The sequence below is a fragment of the Manis pentadactyla genome, chromosome 11, assembly GCF_030020395.1.
Source record: "Manis pentadactyla isolate mManPen7 chromosome 11, mManPen7.hap1, whole genome shotgun sequence".
NCBI lineage: Eukaryota > Metazoa > Chordata > Mammalia > Pholidota > Manidae > Manis > Manis pentadactyla.
In genome coordinates, this window is record NC_080029.1 from 122,549,739 (window position 1) to 122,567,556 (window position 17,818).

A 17,818-nucleotide genomic window follows, 5' to 3' on the forward strand; every position below is an offset into this window, starting at 1 on the left:
AGATTTTAAATGTATCTGTTTGTTAGAAGGCAGCCTTCGGGGCTGCTGGTGTTCGTGTGTCTTGCCCACAGCTGTATCCTCAGCTCCTCGCACAGTGCCAGGCTCATAGCAGGTGACCCAAGATGTGTATGCGGCTGTGACTCAGGTCCGCAGGGAGCATGTGTGTGCAGACTGTGGTGTGCACAAGTCGGTGGCTGTTAGTGAGTGTATCTGCTGTGCCTGTTGTGCAGTCCTGGGAAGGCATGTGCATGTGCACGTGTGTGTTGCTGCGGCCGCTGGTGGCTGAATGCGTGCTTCCTCCCTGAGGTCACCTCCCATACCCCAGGACCCAGGGACTCGCTCTAGGGAGTATTTCCCTCTTCCTCAGCAAGGCATGTGGTGCGAAAGGGTGAGAAGGGTGTACGTACCAGTTCTTGCTCAGCCCCTTGGAGGGCTAGGTTCAAGGCCAGGGTGGCCTGGAGAACCTCTCCCTGTCCCTTGGCTAGCAGGAGGCGGTGCCATCCCAGCCCACCCAGCAGCAGCGTCCTCTTTCCCTGGCACTGAAGCCCAGGCCAGTTAAGCTGACATCAGCTGGGTATGTATGTGTGAGTGTGGGGTATGTGTGTATGGAGGGTGGTGGTATCCCACCCTGGCTGACCCCTAAGGCTTCTCGGGTGATCCTTGGTAGTTGGGCAACCGAGGCCACTCAAACTGGGGACAGAGTTCTGGCCCGGGGGCTCAGCAGCCCCATTCCCCCTCCCCGAGCTCTGCGCCTTAGGGGCTGGCCCTGGAAGGTGAGCAGTGTGGATTAACATGCTTCCAACACTTCCAGGGCCAAGTTTGCTTCTGGGGGCTGCTCCCTATCAGGCCAGGGGTTCCCCAGGTACCTCTCTCAGCCTGACGCCCGGAGCCCCTGTCTGTTCCAGGTCACTGGTCTCCTCATATCTCTGGTTCCGCATCATCTTTCCCTCATCCTCATGCCCTGCCTCAAGCTCAGCACTCCCTGTCCTTCAGGGCCCAGCCCAGGCTTCCTCCTCCAGGAAGGCCTTGTTCTCTGGCCCTCCCACCCCCGGCAGGCAGGTTCTGGTGGGGCTCCTTTATCTTGGAGGGGGGGATGGTCCCCACCCACCCCACCCCTGACCTCAGGGACAGTCCTCTGAATCAGTGGGGTGGGGCTGCGTGCTTAGACTGAGCACCTGACCCCTTGCTGCACACTCACTCTCCCTGCTGAAGCCCAGAAAAGGAGAGTGCCTCCATGTCCCTCTTGTCTAGAAGGGGGGGCTGCATGCATTTGGCCTTCTAGGAGGACTAAGCATTTGTTTAGTGCTTATTATGTGTCAGGCACTGGGATGGCTGTAATAAATTAGAATAATAATAATGTCCATTCTGAACATTCGTTAAGCTCCTAAATATGCCAGGTCCATATGCTAGGCAGTTCAATAATAATCACCACTGTAATAGCACTAGTAATAATGGTCAACATTTATTGACCATTTGCTATGTGCCTGGTGCTGTTCTAAGAGCTTTGTCACAACACTGACCCTTTGAAGAGAAGCCTTGGTCAGATGCACTGTTTTGATAGGTCCTAACTCGGGGATGGGGCGGGGCCTCTGGCTGGCCACATCCCATGGGTGCAGGTAGGGATGGCAAAGGGGGCAGATACCAGGACAGGAGGTGGCGGAAGCAGACAGCAAGCTCCTCAAGGCCTGGCTCCAAGCTCTCTGGGGTCACTTATACCACCCTGAGGTGGAACAGGTGGGTGGACTTAGACAAGTTCACTGGGCAGATGCAGTCACCACCTCTGCCCTCCCTCGGTCCGTGGGCTCTAGCCCCAAACTTTGAGGTTCTCTGGGTAGATCGTGGGACAGAGGGGCTGAGATCCTGGGGCCTGGAGCCTTCCTGGGGTCCATGGACCCTGCTGCAGCCTGTCCGGGTACCACACCACAAGGCAATCTTAGCAGGGCTGACTCAGAAGGGCCCTTCCGCCCTGACTCACTGCCTTCCAGGAGTGCCCAGGCTCTGCCAGCCCCTTCCACCTGCCTGATTGCTCAACAGCCCTTAGAACAGACTCTCCCTCCCCCAACAAGACGCACTGGGCTTCCCCTGCCGCTCTCTGGTTCTTGGGGGGGTGTGCCCATGTGTGGCCTCCTTAGCCCACCCACAGTCCCCCTGGTGCTTCTTGAGGTTCCAGGAATTCCACTTCTGAGAACGCATCCTTGGCATCTGGAGCGTTTTGAGTCTCCAGGAAGTGTGCGTGTGATTGTGGTAAAGCCCCCCTCTAAGACTGGGACTCAGAGACCCCCAGCTGAGTGCGGAGCTCTGCTCTGCTTCCTGCCTCTGCAGGTTGGGATCAGGTGAGCCCTGCAGGGCTTGGACCAGGTGGCCCCGGGGCCAGTGGAGCTGAGGGTTCTGAGGAGGGGCCACGGTGGCAGCAGGCTGAGTGTGAGGGGATTCTAGATTGTCAGTGTTTCCTGCCACATTTAATCAACTTTGATTCTATCTGTGGTGAGCTCTCACGTGTAATTTGGTAAAAATGTTCTGCCCATGGGGTTCTGAGCAGATAGGCCCCAGGTGTGGGTGGGAGGGAGTCATGTGGGAGTATGGAGGGAGAGAGGAGTGAGTTTTGAAGAGTCTGGAAGGGGTAGATTAAGCCTGCTCCTTAGAAATTTAGGGCCTGGGGCCAGGTCTGCTTGGGCTCTGGGAAGAATTTGGGAACCAGAGCAAAGGTCAGGAGCCTAGCTAGCACCCCTGGGGATGAGGGAAGGTGGGGAACCAGAGTGGGTACCCAGGAAAGCGTGTCTGGGTGGGATTGGTGTTTCGGGATCTCTTGGCCTGTGGAAGGGGTGGGACTATGTTTTGGCAATGCCATAGTCCCCCTTCTCTGCAGGGGATACATTCCAAGATCCTCAGTAGGTGCCTGAAACTGTTGGTAGTACTGAACTCTATAAAGACTGTTTTATCCTATACATACATACCTATGATAAAGTTTAACTTATAAATTAGACACAGTAAGAGATTAACAGCAATAACTAATAACTAATAATAATGAAGGACAATGATAAGAATATACTGTAATAAAAGGTTTGTGAACATAGTCTTCCTCAAAATAACTTACTGTACTGTACTTACCCTTCTTGTGGGGCTGGGAGATGTTAAAATGCCTGCATGATGACATAAAATGAGCGGAGTGACGGAGGCATTGTGAACAGTGTCAGGCTGCTGCTAACCTGGAAATATTTTAGAAGGACCATCATCTGCTTCCAGATTGCTGTTGACTGTGGGTGACTGAAACTGGGGCAAGTTTAACCATGGGTAGGGGGGACTACTGTAAATGTTTACCGAACATCTACTATGTACATGGCCCTGGTTCAGTCTGGACTGTGCCCTGATGGCACACACAGCATTGAACTGTGTTTACAAGGGATGGAGGGCTGGGGCCTTCACTTACACTGGGGCCCTCAGCAACCTGGGAGGCGAGGGGAGTTGGGGGCCTCAAAGGCACTTGTGGCATCAGGGCAGCAGACAGGCTGGGCGCCACGGCCAGCATTTACCCACGGGCTGGTCAGCGTGACAGCCTTGGGCCACCTCGCTTGCCGCACCCTCTGCAGGACAGGATGGAGAGCTCTGGGAGGCCCATCCCCTCCTTCCTGACCCGTCCTGGGCGGCAGCTTCTACACTCCTCTGCCGGCTGCTGATGCACCGACTGCTGGGGACCTTGGCCGGGTGCCCCCCTTTGTCCCTCCCTCTGCAGGCAGGAATGCAGACAGGTGGGGAGAAGATGGGCAGGCAGGGTGGTAGGGGACTGCTGCGCTGCCCGGGGGCCCGTCTTTGGAGCGAGGGTGGGTGGGCTACTTCCTGTGCCCCGCACACTGTGTCACACCCAGCTTACTGGCCTCGCCCTCCGATCTTTCTTCCGGTCCTCGTTGGAGACCCTTGAAACTGGAACCCCGTATCAGAACCCTGTCCCCACGAATTTGTGTGGAATATAGGAACTTCAAAGTAGCGTGGGGAGAAGGATGAGCCGCGTGAGGAAGACGAGCCCCCGGGGCTTTGTGGTCTGGCCCCCTCCCGGCTCTGCCGTCCACAGTGTGTCTTACGCCGGTTCCTGCTTCTCTGCTCAGTTTCTCCAATTAGAGTTTGACGGGAAAGGCTTAAATCGGTGTGTCCCACACTCCACTGTCTGGCCGTATTCCCATCACCTGGAGCCCTGTTGAAGCGCAGACTCTGATTCACCAGATCCGAGCGGCGGGGCGGCCGGGGCAGGGCGCGGAGGCGCGGGATCGCCCATTTCCAGTGCGCTCGCAGTGCTGCGGCGCACAGGCCCCACTCTGAGCAGCGAGGCTTAGGCCGGCCGTCTAATTCGGGCCTTCCGGAACCAGAGACTGGGTCGCTTGAGCCCTCGGCGACCTCACAAGGCATCGGAAGGAAGCCCGGGATTAGCTCCAGGCTCTGGGCTTGCAGCTGGTAGTTCCCAGGTTGGGGGGAGGCAGGAAAGTTCCTCTAGTCCCCAGCTTAGGCTGGGTGTTCGGGTAGAAAAGTTCCTTCTCGGCTACTGGTTGATTTAACCAAGGGTTGCTTCTGTCTTCAGGGGCCCCTAGGACATCTGACATGTGAAGGAACGTAGCACCACCCACCCGTTATCCTGGTGGCTGCGGGGGCCCTCGGGAGAGTTGGCACCCTTTGTGAGGACAGCAGAAAGCAGCTGCCACTTAATGCTGTGCCTTATTGCACTGAGAATGGGAATGTGACCAGAGGTGGCTGGGCATCTCGGCGTTAGTGGCCACGTGGCTGCCCCTTCCGTGGAAAGGCCCAACGGTCTAAGAAGACAAGGAGGCAGACAGAGCCAGCTGCCCTCCCATGCTGGGCTTCCCCCCATCAGCCAGCTCACGCCGCTGGGTCAGGGCACACACTGTGGTGTGGCGGTGACTCGCTGGCACGCCTGGGGCTCTTCAGGAAGGGCTGGGTGGATTCCTGTCTGCATCGCCCACAGTGCTTCCGGCACACAGTGCCCTTGCCAGGGCGTGACTAACCCTGGTGGCGACTACACAGGCATCGGGCATCATGGGACTGTGAGAGGACCTGGGGTAGGATGGGGGCTGTGGGGAGAGGGGCCGAGCAGGTCGGCTTCCCATCCCAGCTCCACCCACTGGCCAGGGCTGCCTCACGGTCGAGCCCGGAATGGGCGACCAAGCAGAGAACTCTGGGGCTGCCCAGGCACCTCCATCCCTTTAAGATCCAGAATGTTCAGGGCCCAGAGGAAGATGTTAGCACCCATGGCAGTTCCCATTGGTTAGGAGAGGTAGTGGTTGGGGAGGGGGCAGCCATTTCTCTTGCTTCCTATTAGAGGAGGATGGTTCCAACTCTGTGGGTTCCACAGCATCCATAGCAACTCCACTTAAAGGGCCAGCTCCTAGAAGGGGAAGGGGCTCAAAGGGACCCCCTCCTTTAGTACCTAGGGGGCTGAACAATTTAGGGTGGTGGACAGAACCACCAAGCTGGGGACCTGAGGTCTGCACCCTTCTGGCAAGCCTTCCTCTGCTTCCGGCACCCCCTCCACCATCACCCCTCCCACTGTGGGTTCAGTTTTCAGCTGTTGATTTCAGCTTGGTCTCTGGATGGGTGAGGCACCCTGGCCCTTGGCTCAACATGGCCAGCTAGCTATTGGGACTGTGCAAGGGCCACAGGTGAGAAGCACTTATCGCTGAAGTTTGTGTGTGCTCCTGTATATATGTGTATGTGTGTATTATGTTGGCAGGTATTTACATCTGAAGAGTTGTGTGTCTGAAGGTCCACAGCTGTGTGCACAAGTGCACATCGAGTGTGTATGTGTGAAGGGGGCCAGAGGCTCCTGAACATTCCTTAACACTTGTACATAGATAGATCCTATCTTTAGTGCCTGGGAGGATCTGGCTGCTTAAAGGAAGAGGATGAGTTATTTTGTAAAGTGGATAGCAATCCGCTTAAACTTTGGATACATATCTGAAATTTGCAAGGGGTTTGTTTACATAAATTGAGGCCTCACATTTAGAATGGCTTGTATGTTTGTTGTGCCTTTGGTGAAAGATCCTCTTCCCAGGTCCTGGCAGAGCTGCTGGCATAATGCCCTGGGTGCCAGTCCACTGTTCAGCGCAGGCTTAGAGGAGCCAGAGCGGTATCAGCCTGTGCCAGCTCACTGGGGGCAGGGGAGGCCAGCCGAGTGAACAGAGAGGGTGTCATCAGTGGTCGGTCCACTGGGAGAAATCAGAGATGAGGCCAGATCCTGCCTGGCAGGTCTGTCACCCTTGTCTCAGGTTACACTCCTAGGGAAACTGGTTGCCCTGGGTGGAGACTGGCCCCAGATATTAGGGCCCTGAGGGTCCTGCCCTGAGCTCCTGGGAGAGCTGGGGTAGAGCGTGGGTTCGGCACACAGACACCCTTGGCAGGGCCCCTGTGTGAGGCTGGCCTGTGGGCTGCCAGAAGGAAGGAAGTGGACCAGAATTGTGAGCTCCAGGTGGGGAGGAAATCTCCTGGGGGGGGTCTCCACCTAGGGGCTCTGGCCACCCTCCTCCAGGGAGGCTTCTCAGTGTGGCCAGAGTGCTGGCTGGCTGGGCCTACGGGCTAGTCCACTCTACTTCTGCCTCTGGACAACTCTAACCCTTGACCTCAGCTTCCTCTGGACCCTCCGAGGGCCCTCTCAGCAGTGAGGTAGCAGGACTCAGGGTGTCGTGCCTGAAACTTCTGAGAGTGTGGGAGGATCTGGGAAGCTGGAGGCGGTGATGCGAAGGGCAGCCCAGGGGGCAGAGGCAGCAGGTGGGGAGGACGGGGTCTCCTCTTGCACTAGCTCCTGGTTTAGACGTTATAGATGTTGGGGCACAAGGAAGAGGCGACTCTGGCCCTCAGATGTGGGTCAGCTGCCAAGTGCTGGCTGGGGCTCTCCCCGTGCAAGCTGCTGTGCTCAGGCCCCAGGCTCCCCACTCCACCTCCCCTAGAGCGCGGGCGCTGCTTACGCGTCCTTTCTTCTGAGGACTTCAACCTAATCCCAGGGCCGGAGTATTGCCTGGAGCCCAGAATCTATCTCCTCCAACCTTGGGAGGCCCTCAAATGGGAAAGCGCCAGAAGGTGGTGGTTCCTCAGCAGCTCGTAGAAGGCCCTCTGGAAACCCTGTGTCTCAAACCCATCCCTAACCAGGTGACAGCCTCTCAGGTCACACACAGAGACAGCTGGCTTTTTAGCATCCGTGCTGCTTACTCTGCCTTTGAGCAGGAGCGGCCTTGGTCGTCTTGATGAAGAGTGGGGGCCGGAGGGGATCTTCCTTGTGGGAACTCCCAGGGAGCTGAGGACACATCTGTGCTGGCTCCCCTCTGCCTCCCCCCGTAGCACACGGTCCCAGCCTTGGGGTCCTCCAGTTCCCCTTGTTCTCCTTACTTTACTTCTCTGACATTTGGGGAGATGTTTGGGGAGGAACAGGGCTATGGAGGCCAAAACTCAGGCTAAGAAATTTAGGGCTGGGACACATTTTTCTTTAAGCTCCTGGGAGACGGCCTAGCCTATCTCTACTATAAAAGCATTTGGCCCACCTGCCCACACAGGTGAGGGTACAGGAGATTTAAACGTCTCCAGAATGTGGAAAGTCAGGGTTCAGGTGGCCTCATCCACCTTGCCAGCTGAGGCCTGGTGGGATGGCAGGGGAGTGCTGGCTGATGTGGATAAGTGCCCAGTACGTGGTCAGACAAACAACACACAGATGTTCAGAACCTCCAAAGCACCATTTATCCAGGTCCCGTGGAGTTGAGTGTCCCCAACTGCCTACCCCCTAGCTCTTGGTGGAGCAGAAGAACCACAGTGGCCCTTGGCCTGATGCCCTGCATGCTCCCTAGACCAGCCCACGCTGGGGCCACAGACCCACGCTTGCCGAGACCTCAGCCCATCAGAGTGGGGCCCTGGGCATGAGCTGAACTGGCCTCAGAACTTCCTCCACCCCCACACCCTCAGGCGGTCTGTCAGTCTGGGTCAGCTCAGCCCTGGCTGAGCTTCCTTGAAATCTCCCTTAAATAAACCCATCCCCAGAGCAACCCACCCACCTCGCACCCTGCATATAGTGTTCTACTGGCTTGCGTCTTCTTGAGAATGGAGAGGCTCTCTCCTGTCCTCTGCTCCAGGGAATACCACCTCCCTAAAACACTAGGGCAAAGTTTTCCTCTCAACCCTGCGGCAGAGACAAGGGGAGGCCTGGCCTGGCATAAAAAAGCTAGGATCCCCTGTGTGTCCCTCCTTGCCCTCCTCCTCACCCTCTTAGCAGCTTGGGTCAAGTGTGACTCCCCCAAGGTCACAGACCCAGGACACGGAGCCCTGACCCATCTAGGAGGTCGCTCGGGCTTTGATAGCCCGAACTAGCTCCAGGGCAGGGGGCCTGACTCCGGGTCTGTCTCTGGCCTTGAGCCTCTTGCAGTTCTCCAGGCGCGGAGTGAACTGGGGACACTCCGGCTCTTGACTCCACTTGGGGCTGGACTCCTGGGACTACCTCCCAGCACCCTCTGGCCCTGATGACCCCAGGTCTCTCCGGCTCTGGGGACGTGCAAACAGCACCAGGGCTGCGGCAGTGGTGCTGGGGCCTAAGCAAGCCTGGCTCTGGCCTGATCGGTGACTGGGCCCAGGCCGGGCCTCACACCCAGTACTGGCCATTCTTGAGGGCAGGGTTGGATGTCCGGCAGAACTGCAGCAGCTCTGGGTCCGGTTGGCCCCCCGGCGGGGGCCCCTGGCCAGGCACGGCTGTGAGCGGGATGGCCTGGCCCGGCTCTACCTTGCGGAAGGTCTCCGTGTCACTGGCCAGGCCGTTGCGAGGCTTGGCGGTCAGCACCTGGACGTTGTGCTTGCCTGTCTTGTTGCGTTTTCGGAGGTAGAAGAGCAGGGGCAAGATGAGCCCCAGGAGCAAGAGGACCAGGCAAATGGGAATGATGACGCTGAACATGTTGGCCTCGAGGAAGCCCAGGAAGCCGCCCCTGGCCACAGCGGGCACGAGGCTGGAGGTCGCCGGGCCAGGCTCACCTGTGGGCGGGCCACTCTCCGGTTTGGCTGCTTCTGTCGGAGAGGCCTCAGGGAGACTGAGCAGGTCAACACTGTAGAGCCGGGCCGCATTGTAAGGCTCGGTGGCAAAGTCCAGTGAGGCCACAGCAGGCGGGACACCGGGTGCCCAGAGCTCCAGAGTGAGACTGTCGCCTAAGGGGCCCCGGGACATACCCTCTGGACTGCCCACCTCCAGCGCCAGCCTGCCATCCTCAAGGTCCTGCTGGGTGAACTGCTCCACAAGCTGGCTGCCCCTGGGCTCTGTCCTGGACCGGGCCACACAGACCACCCGGCCATGCCGGGGTCCCGCCAGGAGCCGGAAACGGGGCACGCCGCCTGTGTGGTTGGCCAGCTCACCTGCATCTAGGATGGTGGAGTCCAGGCGCAGGGTGGCACCCTGGGGCCATGGCCCATGTGCCCACACATGCAGCAGAGCCCTCACAGTCACGTTCACTGTGGCTGATGCGTTGGCGCCCCTGGCCAGTGCCAGGATGCTGAAGTGGTCGTGAGAGGACGAGAAGTTGGTGAAGGTAAAGACCACCTCGCCCTGGTCTACCTGGAGCTGGCTGAAGGCCGTGGCAGGCTGCCCGCCCGCCAGGAGCTGCCCGTACCGGGGCCCTCGGGTGAGGTGGTATGCCGCGTCCGGCTCCTCCTGATCCGAAACCACCTGCAGCTGTTGCCGGCTCAGCGGGGATTGCCCTAAAGCTTGGGGCACCTCGAGGGGTGCCTGCAGTTGCACCTCAATGGCCGATGGCAAGACGTCCACAGTCAGGGCCACGGGCAGCGGTGGGCTGGCCCCATCAGACACACTCAGCTGGAAGATGCCCGCCACGCTGCTGCCATTGGCCACGAAGGCCAGCCGCCCTGCATCCACGTCAGCCTGCGTGAAGTGGGTCACGGGCCCTGGGCTGGCCCCCGCCAGGCTGAGGAAGCCATTGTGGGGTGCCCGCTGCACCTCGTACTCGATCTCCTCAGGAGCTGAGTCGGGGTCTACTACACTCAGCTGGGCCCGGGAGACGGGGGTTCGGGATCCCCGGGTGGGCCGGAGAGGGAGGGAGGCCTGCGGCTGGGGTGGCCGCTCATTCACGTCCTGCACTGTGATGGCGAAGGCCTCTGCGGTTCGGGGCCCTTCCACAGACACCCCCGCCGGCCCCTGGAGGTGGGCACGGAAATGGAAGCTATCCTGCTGGGTGCCCCCCCCACCGTGGGCATATACCAGCTGCCCTGCGGCCAGTTGGGACTGCAGGAAGTGGGGCTGCCCGGTGTGGAGGGGCTCCTGGGATACCAACAGCTGGCCTCGGGTGGGGAACTGTGTGATCTGGAAGAGCACGTCGTGTGCTGGGCGCTGGGGTGATGGAACACTGGTCAGGAAGTTGGAGGCGTCCAGGGCAGCCTTGGTGATCTCAGCCCTCTGGCCTTCGGGGACCCACAGACCTGAGGTTGGGACACAGGCAGTGAAGGTCCCGCCCAGGAGGAAAGACTCAGATCCTCAGACCAGGGCCTCCAAGGCAGGTCCGTGCCTCTCCCACAGGGCAGAGCAGGTACCCCAGGAGGGCAAGGACCATGTCTCCCTTCTGACTTGAAAGCCTCCTCACCCACCCACCCTTCTTACGACTTCCCAGGTCCTGGGAAACGGGAGCTGCTGCCCCTGGCTCGTGTTGCCTCCTCTCTGGCCCTCCTAGTATCCCTCCCACTTTACCAGCCCATCATGCCATTCACCTTTGTTCCTCCAGAGGCGGCTGCGGCGCTGGGGACAGGCAGCCTCGAAAGACACAGCCACAGTGAGGATGGCAGCCACCTCGGGGGAAGGGGGTGAGGACAACCGGAGTTCCAGGGCATCACGGGCCTCCCAGAAGGGCTCAGTGGGCATCTCATGCTCATATAGAACATTACCAGCATACACCTGTGGGGAGACCCAATGTTGGGACCGGAGGCAGATCCAGCCTGCGGCACCCAGAAGCCCCTTGTGGGTTGGCACCAGCCCTGGGCACTGGCCTCCCTGGTAAGCTCTGTGCCCAGCTTCACTCTAGGCTCTCCTGGCTGTGCCTTCTCTGTCTGTAACCCCTGCTCCCCCTCACTAACTGAGTGGGTGACTGTTAGACAGTCACACAGCGGTGAAGAGCCGGGCTCCCCAGCCAGATACCCCCTTCAAACCTGAGCTCTGCCGCCTCGGGCGAATCTCGTCTCCGTGGGGATAGCAATATTCTCTCCACAGTGGGTCCTTCCTCTCTGGCACTGGGTTCCTGCCCCTCTTCCCTACTGAAGACGCCACTTCTACCGTCTCCCTTAGTTCTCCTATGGTGTCAAATTTCCCCCCAAGATGGATTGTTCCTGTCATTATGCAACCATGCTATTCTTTCTTCCCTCTTGCAGACAAAACTCTTGATTTCAATTTTTTCCAACATTTGTCTCCCACTTTTGCTCTTCTTTGCAGCAAAACTGCAAAAAGAATAGGACATGCTCTCCCCCAATGCGGTCCTGTGCACATTCCACCCAGACCTTTGCTCCGGTCCTTGCCAAGGGCTCCGACGGCCTCCGTATTGTTGGACCCAGTGTCAGTTCCTAGGCCTCAAGTCACTCACCTGCTCAGCAGCTCGTCATTGAGCACTCTGTCCTTCCTCTAACACACCCGTTGGTTTCCACGGTGCCATGCTGTCTTCTCCCTCCTACCTCACTACCACTCCTTCACAGACCAGGGGCAGGTCCAGCCGGTGGCACCTCCTCCTCTTCTCAGTGTCTTGTCCTGGAGACCTCTTCTCTATTTACAGGCCCTCCCCATGGGCTCTGGCTTCATCTCCAACGCTAGCTGTGCGAATGGCCCCGATCGTATCTCTAGCCCACACTGCTCCCCCCTGAACTCCAGGCTCATATGCACCTGCTCCTGGGCAGCTCTGTGGGGTGTCTGAGGGTCGCCTCCGATGCGGCATGCCCCTGCGCACCCCTGACCTGCCTTGCCTTCTCTAGTCTTCCCGCCCCGGATTATGGCAGCTCTTCCAGTGGCTCAGGCCAAAACCCTGGGCTCGCTCGGACCCCCCCACTTCTGTCACACACACCCATTTCTGGCCTGGACTGCTGCCATAGCCTTTTGTGTCCCAGTTTTGGCCCTGCCCCCCTCCTCCTACAGCTGGTTCTTAACACAGAAGCCAGAATAAGACTTTAAAAGTGTAGGTAGGGTTATGTCGCTCTTGCTTAGATGGCTCCTTATTTGACCCCATTGTAACCCTGGTACCCCTGTGACCTCCTACCCCCGCCCCAGAATACTGCGCTCTGGCCACACCTGCTGTCTCCTAGGGCTTGTCTGCCCCTTAAGTCCCTGAGGACAGTCTTCCCTTCCATAAAGAAACGTGCATGCTCCCTCCCCCTTGTAGCCCAGATGTGTCCTCTCCGTTTATCTTTTGTTTTCCCCTTTTAGGAAGTGCAGGGAATTTTTTTCCTTTTCTCAGAAAAACAGGAGTTGTGCAATAAGACGGAAACTGGGGTTTAGCTCAGAAGACTCTAGGGGCAGTTGTGTTGTGGTGGATGGGGGAGCACTACCCGTTCTAAAAGGGGAGCCATACCCTGTCAGGGCAATCAGCACAGTTCTAAAGGGACAGCAGAGTGTGGTGGGGGGGGTGTCTGCTCCTTAGCTGATTGCCGTTAGAGGAACACAGGCCTTCTAAGGAACTGGAAATCTGGGTTGTTTGTGTTTGTGTGTGTGTGTGTGTGTGTGTGTGAAATTCCCCAAAGGTCATATGTTGACCACTAACTTAAAAATATGAAATGCATCATGCAGACCAAATAAAACATATCTGTTGGCCAGATGTGGCCTGCAAGGACCATCAGCTGTGACCTCTGGCCCAGGCTGGAGGGTGGGCAGGAAGGAAATGGAGACCCCAGGAATCGGGGTAGGAGGCTGGATACCTGGGTACTGGAGCTTCTACGGGGAGAAGTATCTGGTTGTATTGAGGCGAATCCCAGCAAGGTGGGGCGGGGCCCCTGAGCCAGGGGAGCAAGCAGTGTTCTCTGGTGAAAGAGATCTTGGAACAGCAGTCAGAAGGCATAATCGTGGTTTGCCTCTTATTAGCCATGTGCTCTGAATAAAGTCACCTGACTTCTGTGAGCCTCAGTTTCTTTATCTGAGAAACGGGGACACCTGATCCTTGCCCCACCCAGCTCAGAGTACTGTGGGACAGTGGTGCTGTCGGGACACTCCCCAGTCCTGCCCTGCCTCCTTCCCCAAGAGGGGACAGTCTCGGCCATGAAGTCTCTTCCCAGCATCCTGGGTGGCATTGCCAGCCTGGCACCCTAGTGGCCATTCAGTCTCATCCTCCATATTGCCGGGCCGGGGAGGGGCCCTGGCGGTCCGGTCCTGTTCCCTCCCCCTTCCTGGGCATCTGATGACAGGCTTCCAGGGACACGGGGCACACAGCTGCCACAGCCACCAGCCTGCTGAATCTCACTGTGGGGAAGAGGCAGGAAGGGGCCCTAGCAGAAGCCGGGCCTTCGGGAGAACAGAGGACCCCGGGCCCAGAGGGTTGAAGCGAGAGGCCTGTGAAACCTTTTCCCACCTTCCTTAAAGCCTTTCCGGATGCCTGAAAACTCCCCAGCCATTCTGCCTCTGCAGAACTCCCGCACTTAGAAGGGGCATTACTGTATGTGGTGGCTGCTGGCCCACGGCACAGCTGGTACAGTGCCCTCTGATCCCAGCAGCCTAGCAGTCTGCCTCCTCCCATGGCTGAGAGTTCTAATTTTTTACTGGTGGCTTCTGGTGTGCTCTGAGACTGCTGTGCCCTCAAGCCGCCATCACGGACGGGTGGCATCTGCACCCGCAGCTCCACCCACTCACTGCTCCCAGGCCCGGCTCTGCTTCTTGCTGGCCCCTGACCTAAGCCCCAGGCTGAGCTGCTGCGCTGTCTTCTTTGCAAACTGTGCCCCCTGCACCGCCTCTTACCAGCCACTGGGGTGTACTAGTGTCCCCCCCACAGTGCACACGTTGCAGCCCCTGCGGTCTGACTGCAGCCTCCTTCTGGAAGCCGAGCCCCAGGACCTGATCCCTGCTCGGGGCCCCTGCAGCTCTGACCTCCTGCATCCTCCTTCCCCCTGGAACACTAAGCCCCCTTTGCCCTGCCAGCCTGGTGGCTCCCGGAGGGCATGGCGTACAGGGCCAGGAGCATGGTGGGCCCAGGAAGTGTCTGCTGCCAGTGATGCCAGAGCTGATACCCATGTCCACAGGCAGAGTGGGCCACCTGAGGCTGAAGGGAGTCTAAATGGTGGCTGTAGAGACCTGGGCCCTTACCTCGGCTTGAGTGAAGTTCACCAGGGCCTCCCCGGTGCTGCCCTGCTGGGCATGGAACAGCCGGCCGAGCTGGGGGCCCTGCACCACCCGGTAGAGCAGGAGGCGGGGGTCGGTGCCTGCGCTGGAGCTGGCTCTCAGGCTCCGGCCACCGAGAGGCTGGACAGACCCTGCCAGAGGGGAAAGGGGCCTGTCAGCCTTGGACCAGGAGCCAGGGCAAGGCTCCTGCGGGCATGCCTGTGCTGGGCAGACCCACCTGGGCAGACGGTCAGGGTCCGGCTGCCCTCCAGCGAGAGGAGCGGCTGCTTCTGGGCTGTCACGCGGAAGAAGTGTCCCGGGGAAGTGTGGGCACCGTCGGAGAGGCTGAAGTGGAAGCCTCCGTCCAGGGCTCCTGAGGACAGAGGCGGAGTTGGCCCTCACTGGCCCGTGTGGCGCGCCATCCTCAGGGCATCCCCGTCTCAGCACCCACCTCTGTGTGCGAACAGCACCAGCCCGTTGTCCAGCTGGGCCTGTGTAAAGCTGTGCACGTCGGAGTCTGGTGCCGTCCGCAGCACGACCCTCCCGTTGTTGGGCCGCTCGATGGTGTAGACCAGGTGCTCAGGTCCCGAGTCGCTGTCTGTGCCCCTGAGGGCCTCTGGAGGGAAGGGCACAGTGGCCCCCTCCCACATCTGGGGACACAGGCCTGTGAGGTTCCTGTCCCTACCAAGCTTACCCACTGGGCTCCTTCCTGCCCCTGGGCCACCGCCCGTGCACTGCTGGCGTCGGGTCTGTGCCGTTCTGGGCTCCTACACACAAAGGGTCCCCAGCCCCGCTCACCTTCCCCTGCACCCCAGGCCTCCACACCCGTGTGTCTCTCCATGTGCCCTAATCCTGCTTACCCTTCAAGGCAAGCTCACGTCCCCCTTCTTCAGGAAGCCCGCAGATCTCAACCTTCCCACGTTCTCAACCCCCAAAGCCCCCTAACCCGGACCAACTGCATTGTTTTATCTGCTGTCTCTCTGGGAGGGTGGGGGGTCTCCCTTCAGATCCTCCGTTGTCTGGGTAGGGGCTGGGTGCGTGAGGGGGATGGTGAGGTGGGCCTGCCCAGGGTGCTTAGCTACGGGCTCTCCTCCCAGGTGCTGGGGGCGGTGGGAGGCAAGTGGGGCTGGAGAAGCTAGCGGCTGGCCCCTGTCCTGCAGCCCTGGGACGAGGCGCCGGGTGTGCTCAGTGCAGACAGGGGGGTGAGGGTGCCTGGGTGTGGTTGCTTCTCAGAGTGAAGGGGAGCCCCCCTCAGGCCTCCCACCTGCCCGCAGGACAGGATCCCGTCCCTGGGGTCCTGTTACAAGTCCCACTGGGTCAGCAACCTGTGGGTGGTGTTGGGGAGGGGCTCCAGTATCTGGAAAACAGCACTGAGATTCCTGGGCCCCTTGCCCGAGCCCCAGGCTTCTCCAGGCGGAGCTCTGGGAGGAGGGACTCAATGAATGGAGGCGGGGCCTTACCGCTGGCTCTTGGCACAAACTCGGTGGACAGCATCACCTACTGGCCAAAATTCCACATAGCGCCTCCTGACTCGGGTTCCAGGGCAGCTCTTAGCCTGTACCCACCTGCCCGCTGCCATCCCCTACCCCCCCACGCCACCCCCTTACCCCCAGCCTTTGGGCCGACTTCCCACACACACATCCTATACCACCAAAGATGCCCAGTGCTGCATGTCACACAGCCCAAGGCAGCCCTCTTTTGAGGTTTTCCACGACTCCTGCTGACCTGAAGAAGTCAGTATTCAAGGCCCTGCCCATCCACTATCTTGCTGCGTGGTCTTGACCAAGCCACACCCTTTCTGTTCCACCAGTGACTATTTCTGTGACTGTGAAGAAGTTCCGTCCCCTGTCAGGGCCTCAACTTCCACCTTTGTCAAATGGGGGCACCTCTGCTCTGCGGGGACCTGGGGAGCCAAGCTGTGGGGGTGGAAGTGCGGAGCTTAACCGCTCTCCACTTGGGGTCCACCCTTACAGCTTTGGAAGAGCGTTCTTCAGGAGCTCTGGTCCTGAGCCATCGACAAAGCCTCCTGCGGGCGTGAGTCCCGGGAACAGCAGGCCTAAGTGTGGCCGTTTACAAGGCCGCCTACTGCGCTGACAAGTGTCCAATAAGAAAGCCTCACACCTGTGTTCTGTTTCCAGAGCAACAACTCTTCCCTCTTCCCAATAACCTAGTGAGGCATGTGGCGGTGTCCTCATTTTAGAGTTGGGAACGGAGGCTCAGACAGGGGAGCTCCGGGCCTCTCTCTGGGAGGGGAGGTGGGAGGTGGTCCCCACTGCTGTCACCTGCAGGCCTGTGTTTGTGGTGAGGACAGGGGGTTGGTCATTGACAGGCAGGATGGTGACTGTGAAGACCACGGGGTGGCTCTGGCGGTCCATCTCTGAGGCGTTGGCCACGAGGACGAAGCTGTCTGTCAGCGTCTCACTGCCGTCATGCACATAGTGGATCAGCTGCTGTTCCGCCTGCAGGTAGGCCCAGGGTTGGGGTCAGGCCCCTGCTTGCTCAGACTGCTGGGTGTCACCCAGAGCCTGTCATGCCCTGCCTTTGGGTGGCTGGGGGGAGACTGACTCCTTCAGAGCTGGTTTCTACAGGGGGAATAAGGGACAGTCATTTCTCCCCGAATGAAGGAATGATTAGTGAAGGATATGGGAACAATAATTTCTATTTGCCCAGGGAGGAAGGAATAAGATGGGGTATCTAAAATAGAGGTGCTCCTTATATGTGGACTCCCTGCCTCTTCTCTGTACATATCCTCAGACCGGGAGTCCCTAGGGCTCCCCCCCCCACTGCCCTCAGAGCTGGGCTGCCCCCCCAGGGCCCCCCTGACTGCTGTACCTCTCTCCAGGAGAAAGTGCTGAGGGTCCCGTCTTGAGCTCCTCCCTCTCTCTGCAGGGCCCCGTGAACTGGTGGCTCTCGCACCTGCAGGTCGAGGCCTGGCAGTGTGGGGAAGTAAGGCCCAGCGACGCGGAGCAGTGGAGGGGCCAGGGTGCGGGCACCGCCCTCAGGCACACTGAAGTTCTGAGCCTCTAGCGGGATGGCCGCAGGCAGCACCTCCAGCTCCACATGGATGTCCTCAAGGCGAGCGCCCAGGCCCGAGGCCACATCGAGGGAGAAGGCGTCCGTCCAGGCCTCTGGGCGGGAGTGCAAGTACAGGACCCTGCCTGCAGCCACCGCCTCCTGAGAGAAGTTCTGCACGGGGTCCAAGCTGGGTGGGTCAGCCACCAACTCGCCATGGGACAACATCACCAGGTAGCCGGCACTTGGCGGGGTCCTCACCGAGAACACAATGTCCGCCGGGGGCACTGACTCCTGGGCTGCCTGGTTAATAGAGGTCACAGGTCACAGAGGGGGTAGTCATGGTCCCAGAGCAGCTGGAACATGCTCAGATCCGTGTGCCACTCGTGCTCCCGGGGAGTGCCCAGGACACCGGACCCCACTACTTTCTTAGACACATGGACACGCCCAGGTTCACACACCCAACAACCAGACCTGCAGGTGGTCAGAGGGACT

The 17,818-nt window shown here is 59.4% G+C and overlaps 1 protein-coding gene across 1 annotated transcript in view; it reads right to left on the minus strand.

The window, feature by feature from the left end:
* Nucleotides 1-7,703: 7,703 nt before the first annotated feature.
* Nucleotides 7,704-17,818, minus strand: part of CSPG4 (chondroitin sulfate proteoglycan 4) — a 34,637-nt gene continuing 24,522 nt past the window's right edge. Inside the window, exons 4-10 of the mRNA XM_036907631.2 lie at nt 17,144-17,626; nt 16,594-16,770; nt 14,763-14,961; nt 14,550-14,684; nt 14,297-14,463; nt 10,741-10,924; nt 7,704-10,455 (exon numbers count right to left, since the gene is read on the minus strand). Of these exons, the coding sequence (XP_036763526.2) occupies nt 8,621-10,455; nt 10,741-10,924; nt 14,297-14,463; nt 14,550-14,684; nt 14,763-14,961; nt 16,594-16,770; nt 17,144-17,626 (3,180 nt within the window). The 3' untranslated portion in view covers nt 7,704-8,620. The remainder of the gene's footprint in view (nt 10,456-10,740; nt 10,925-14,296; nt 14,464-14,549; nt 14,685-14,762; nt 14,962-16,593; nt 16,771-17,143; nt 17,627-17,818) is intronic.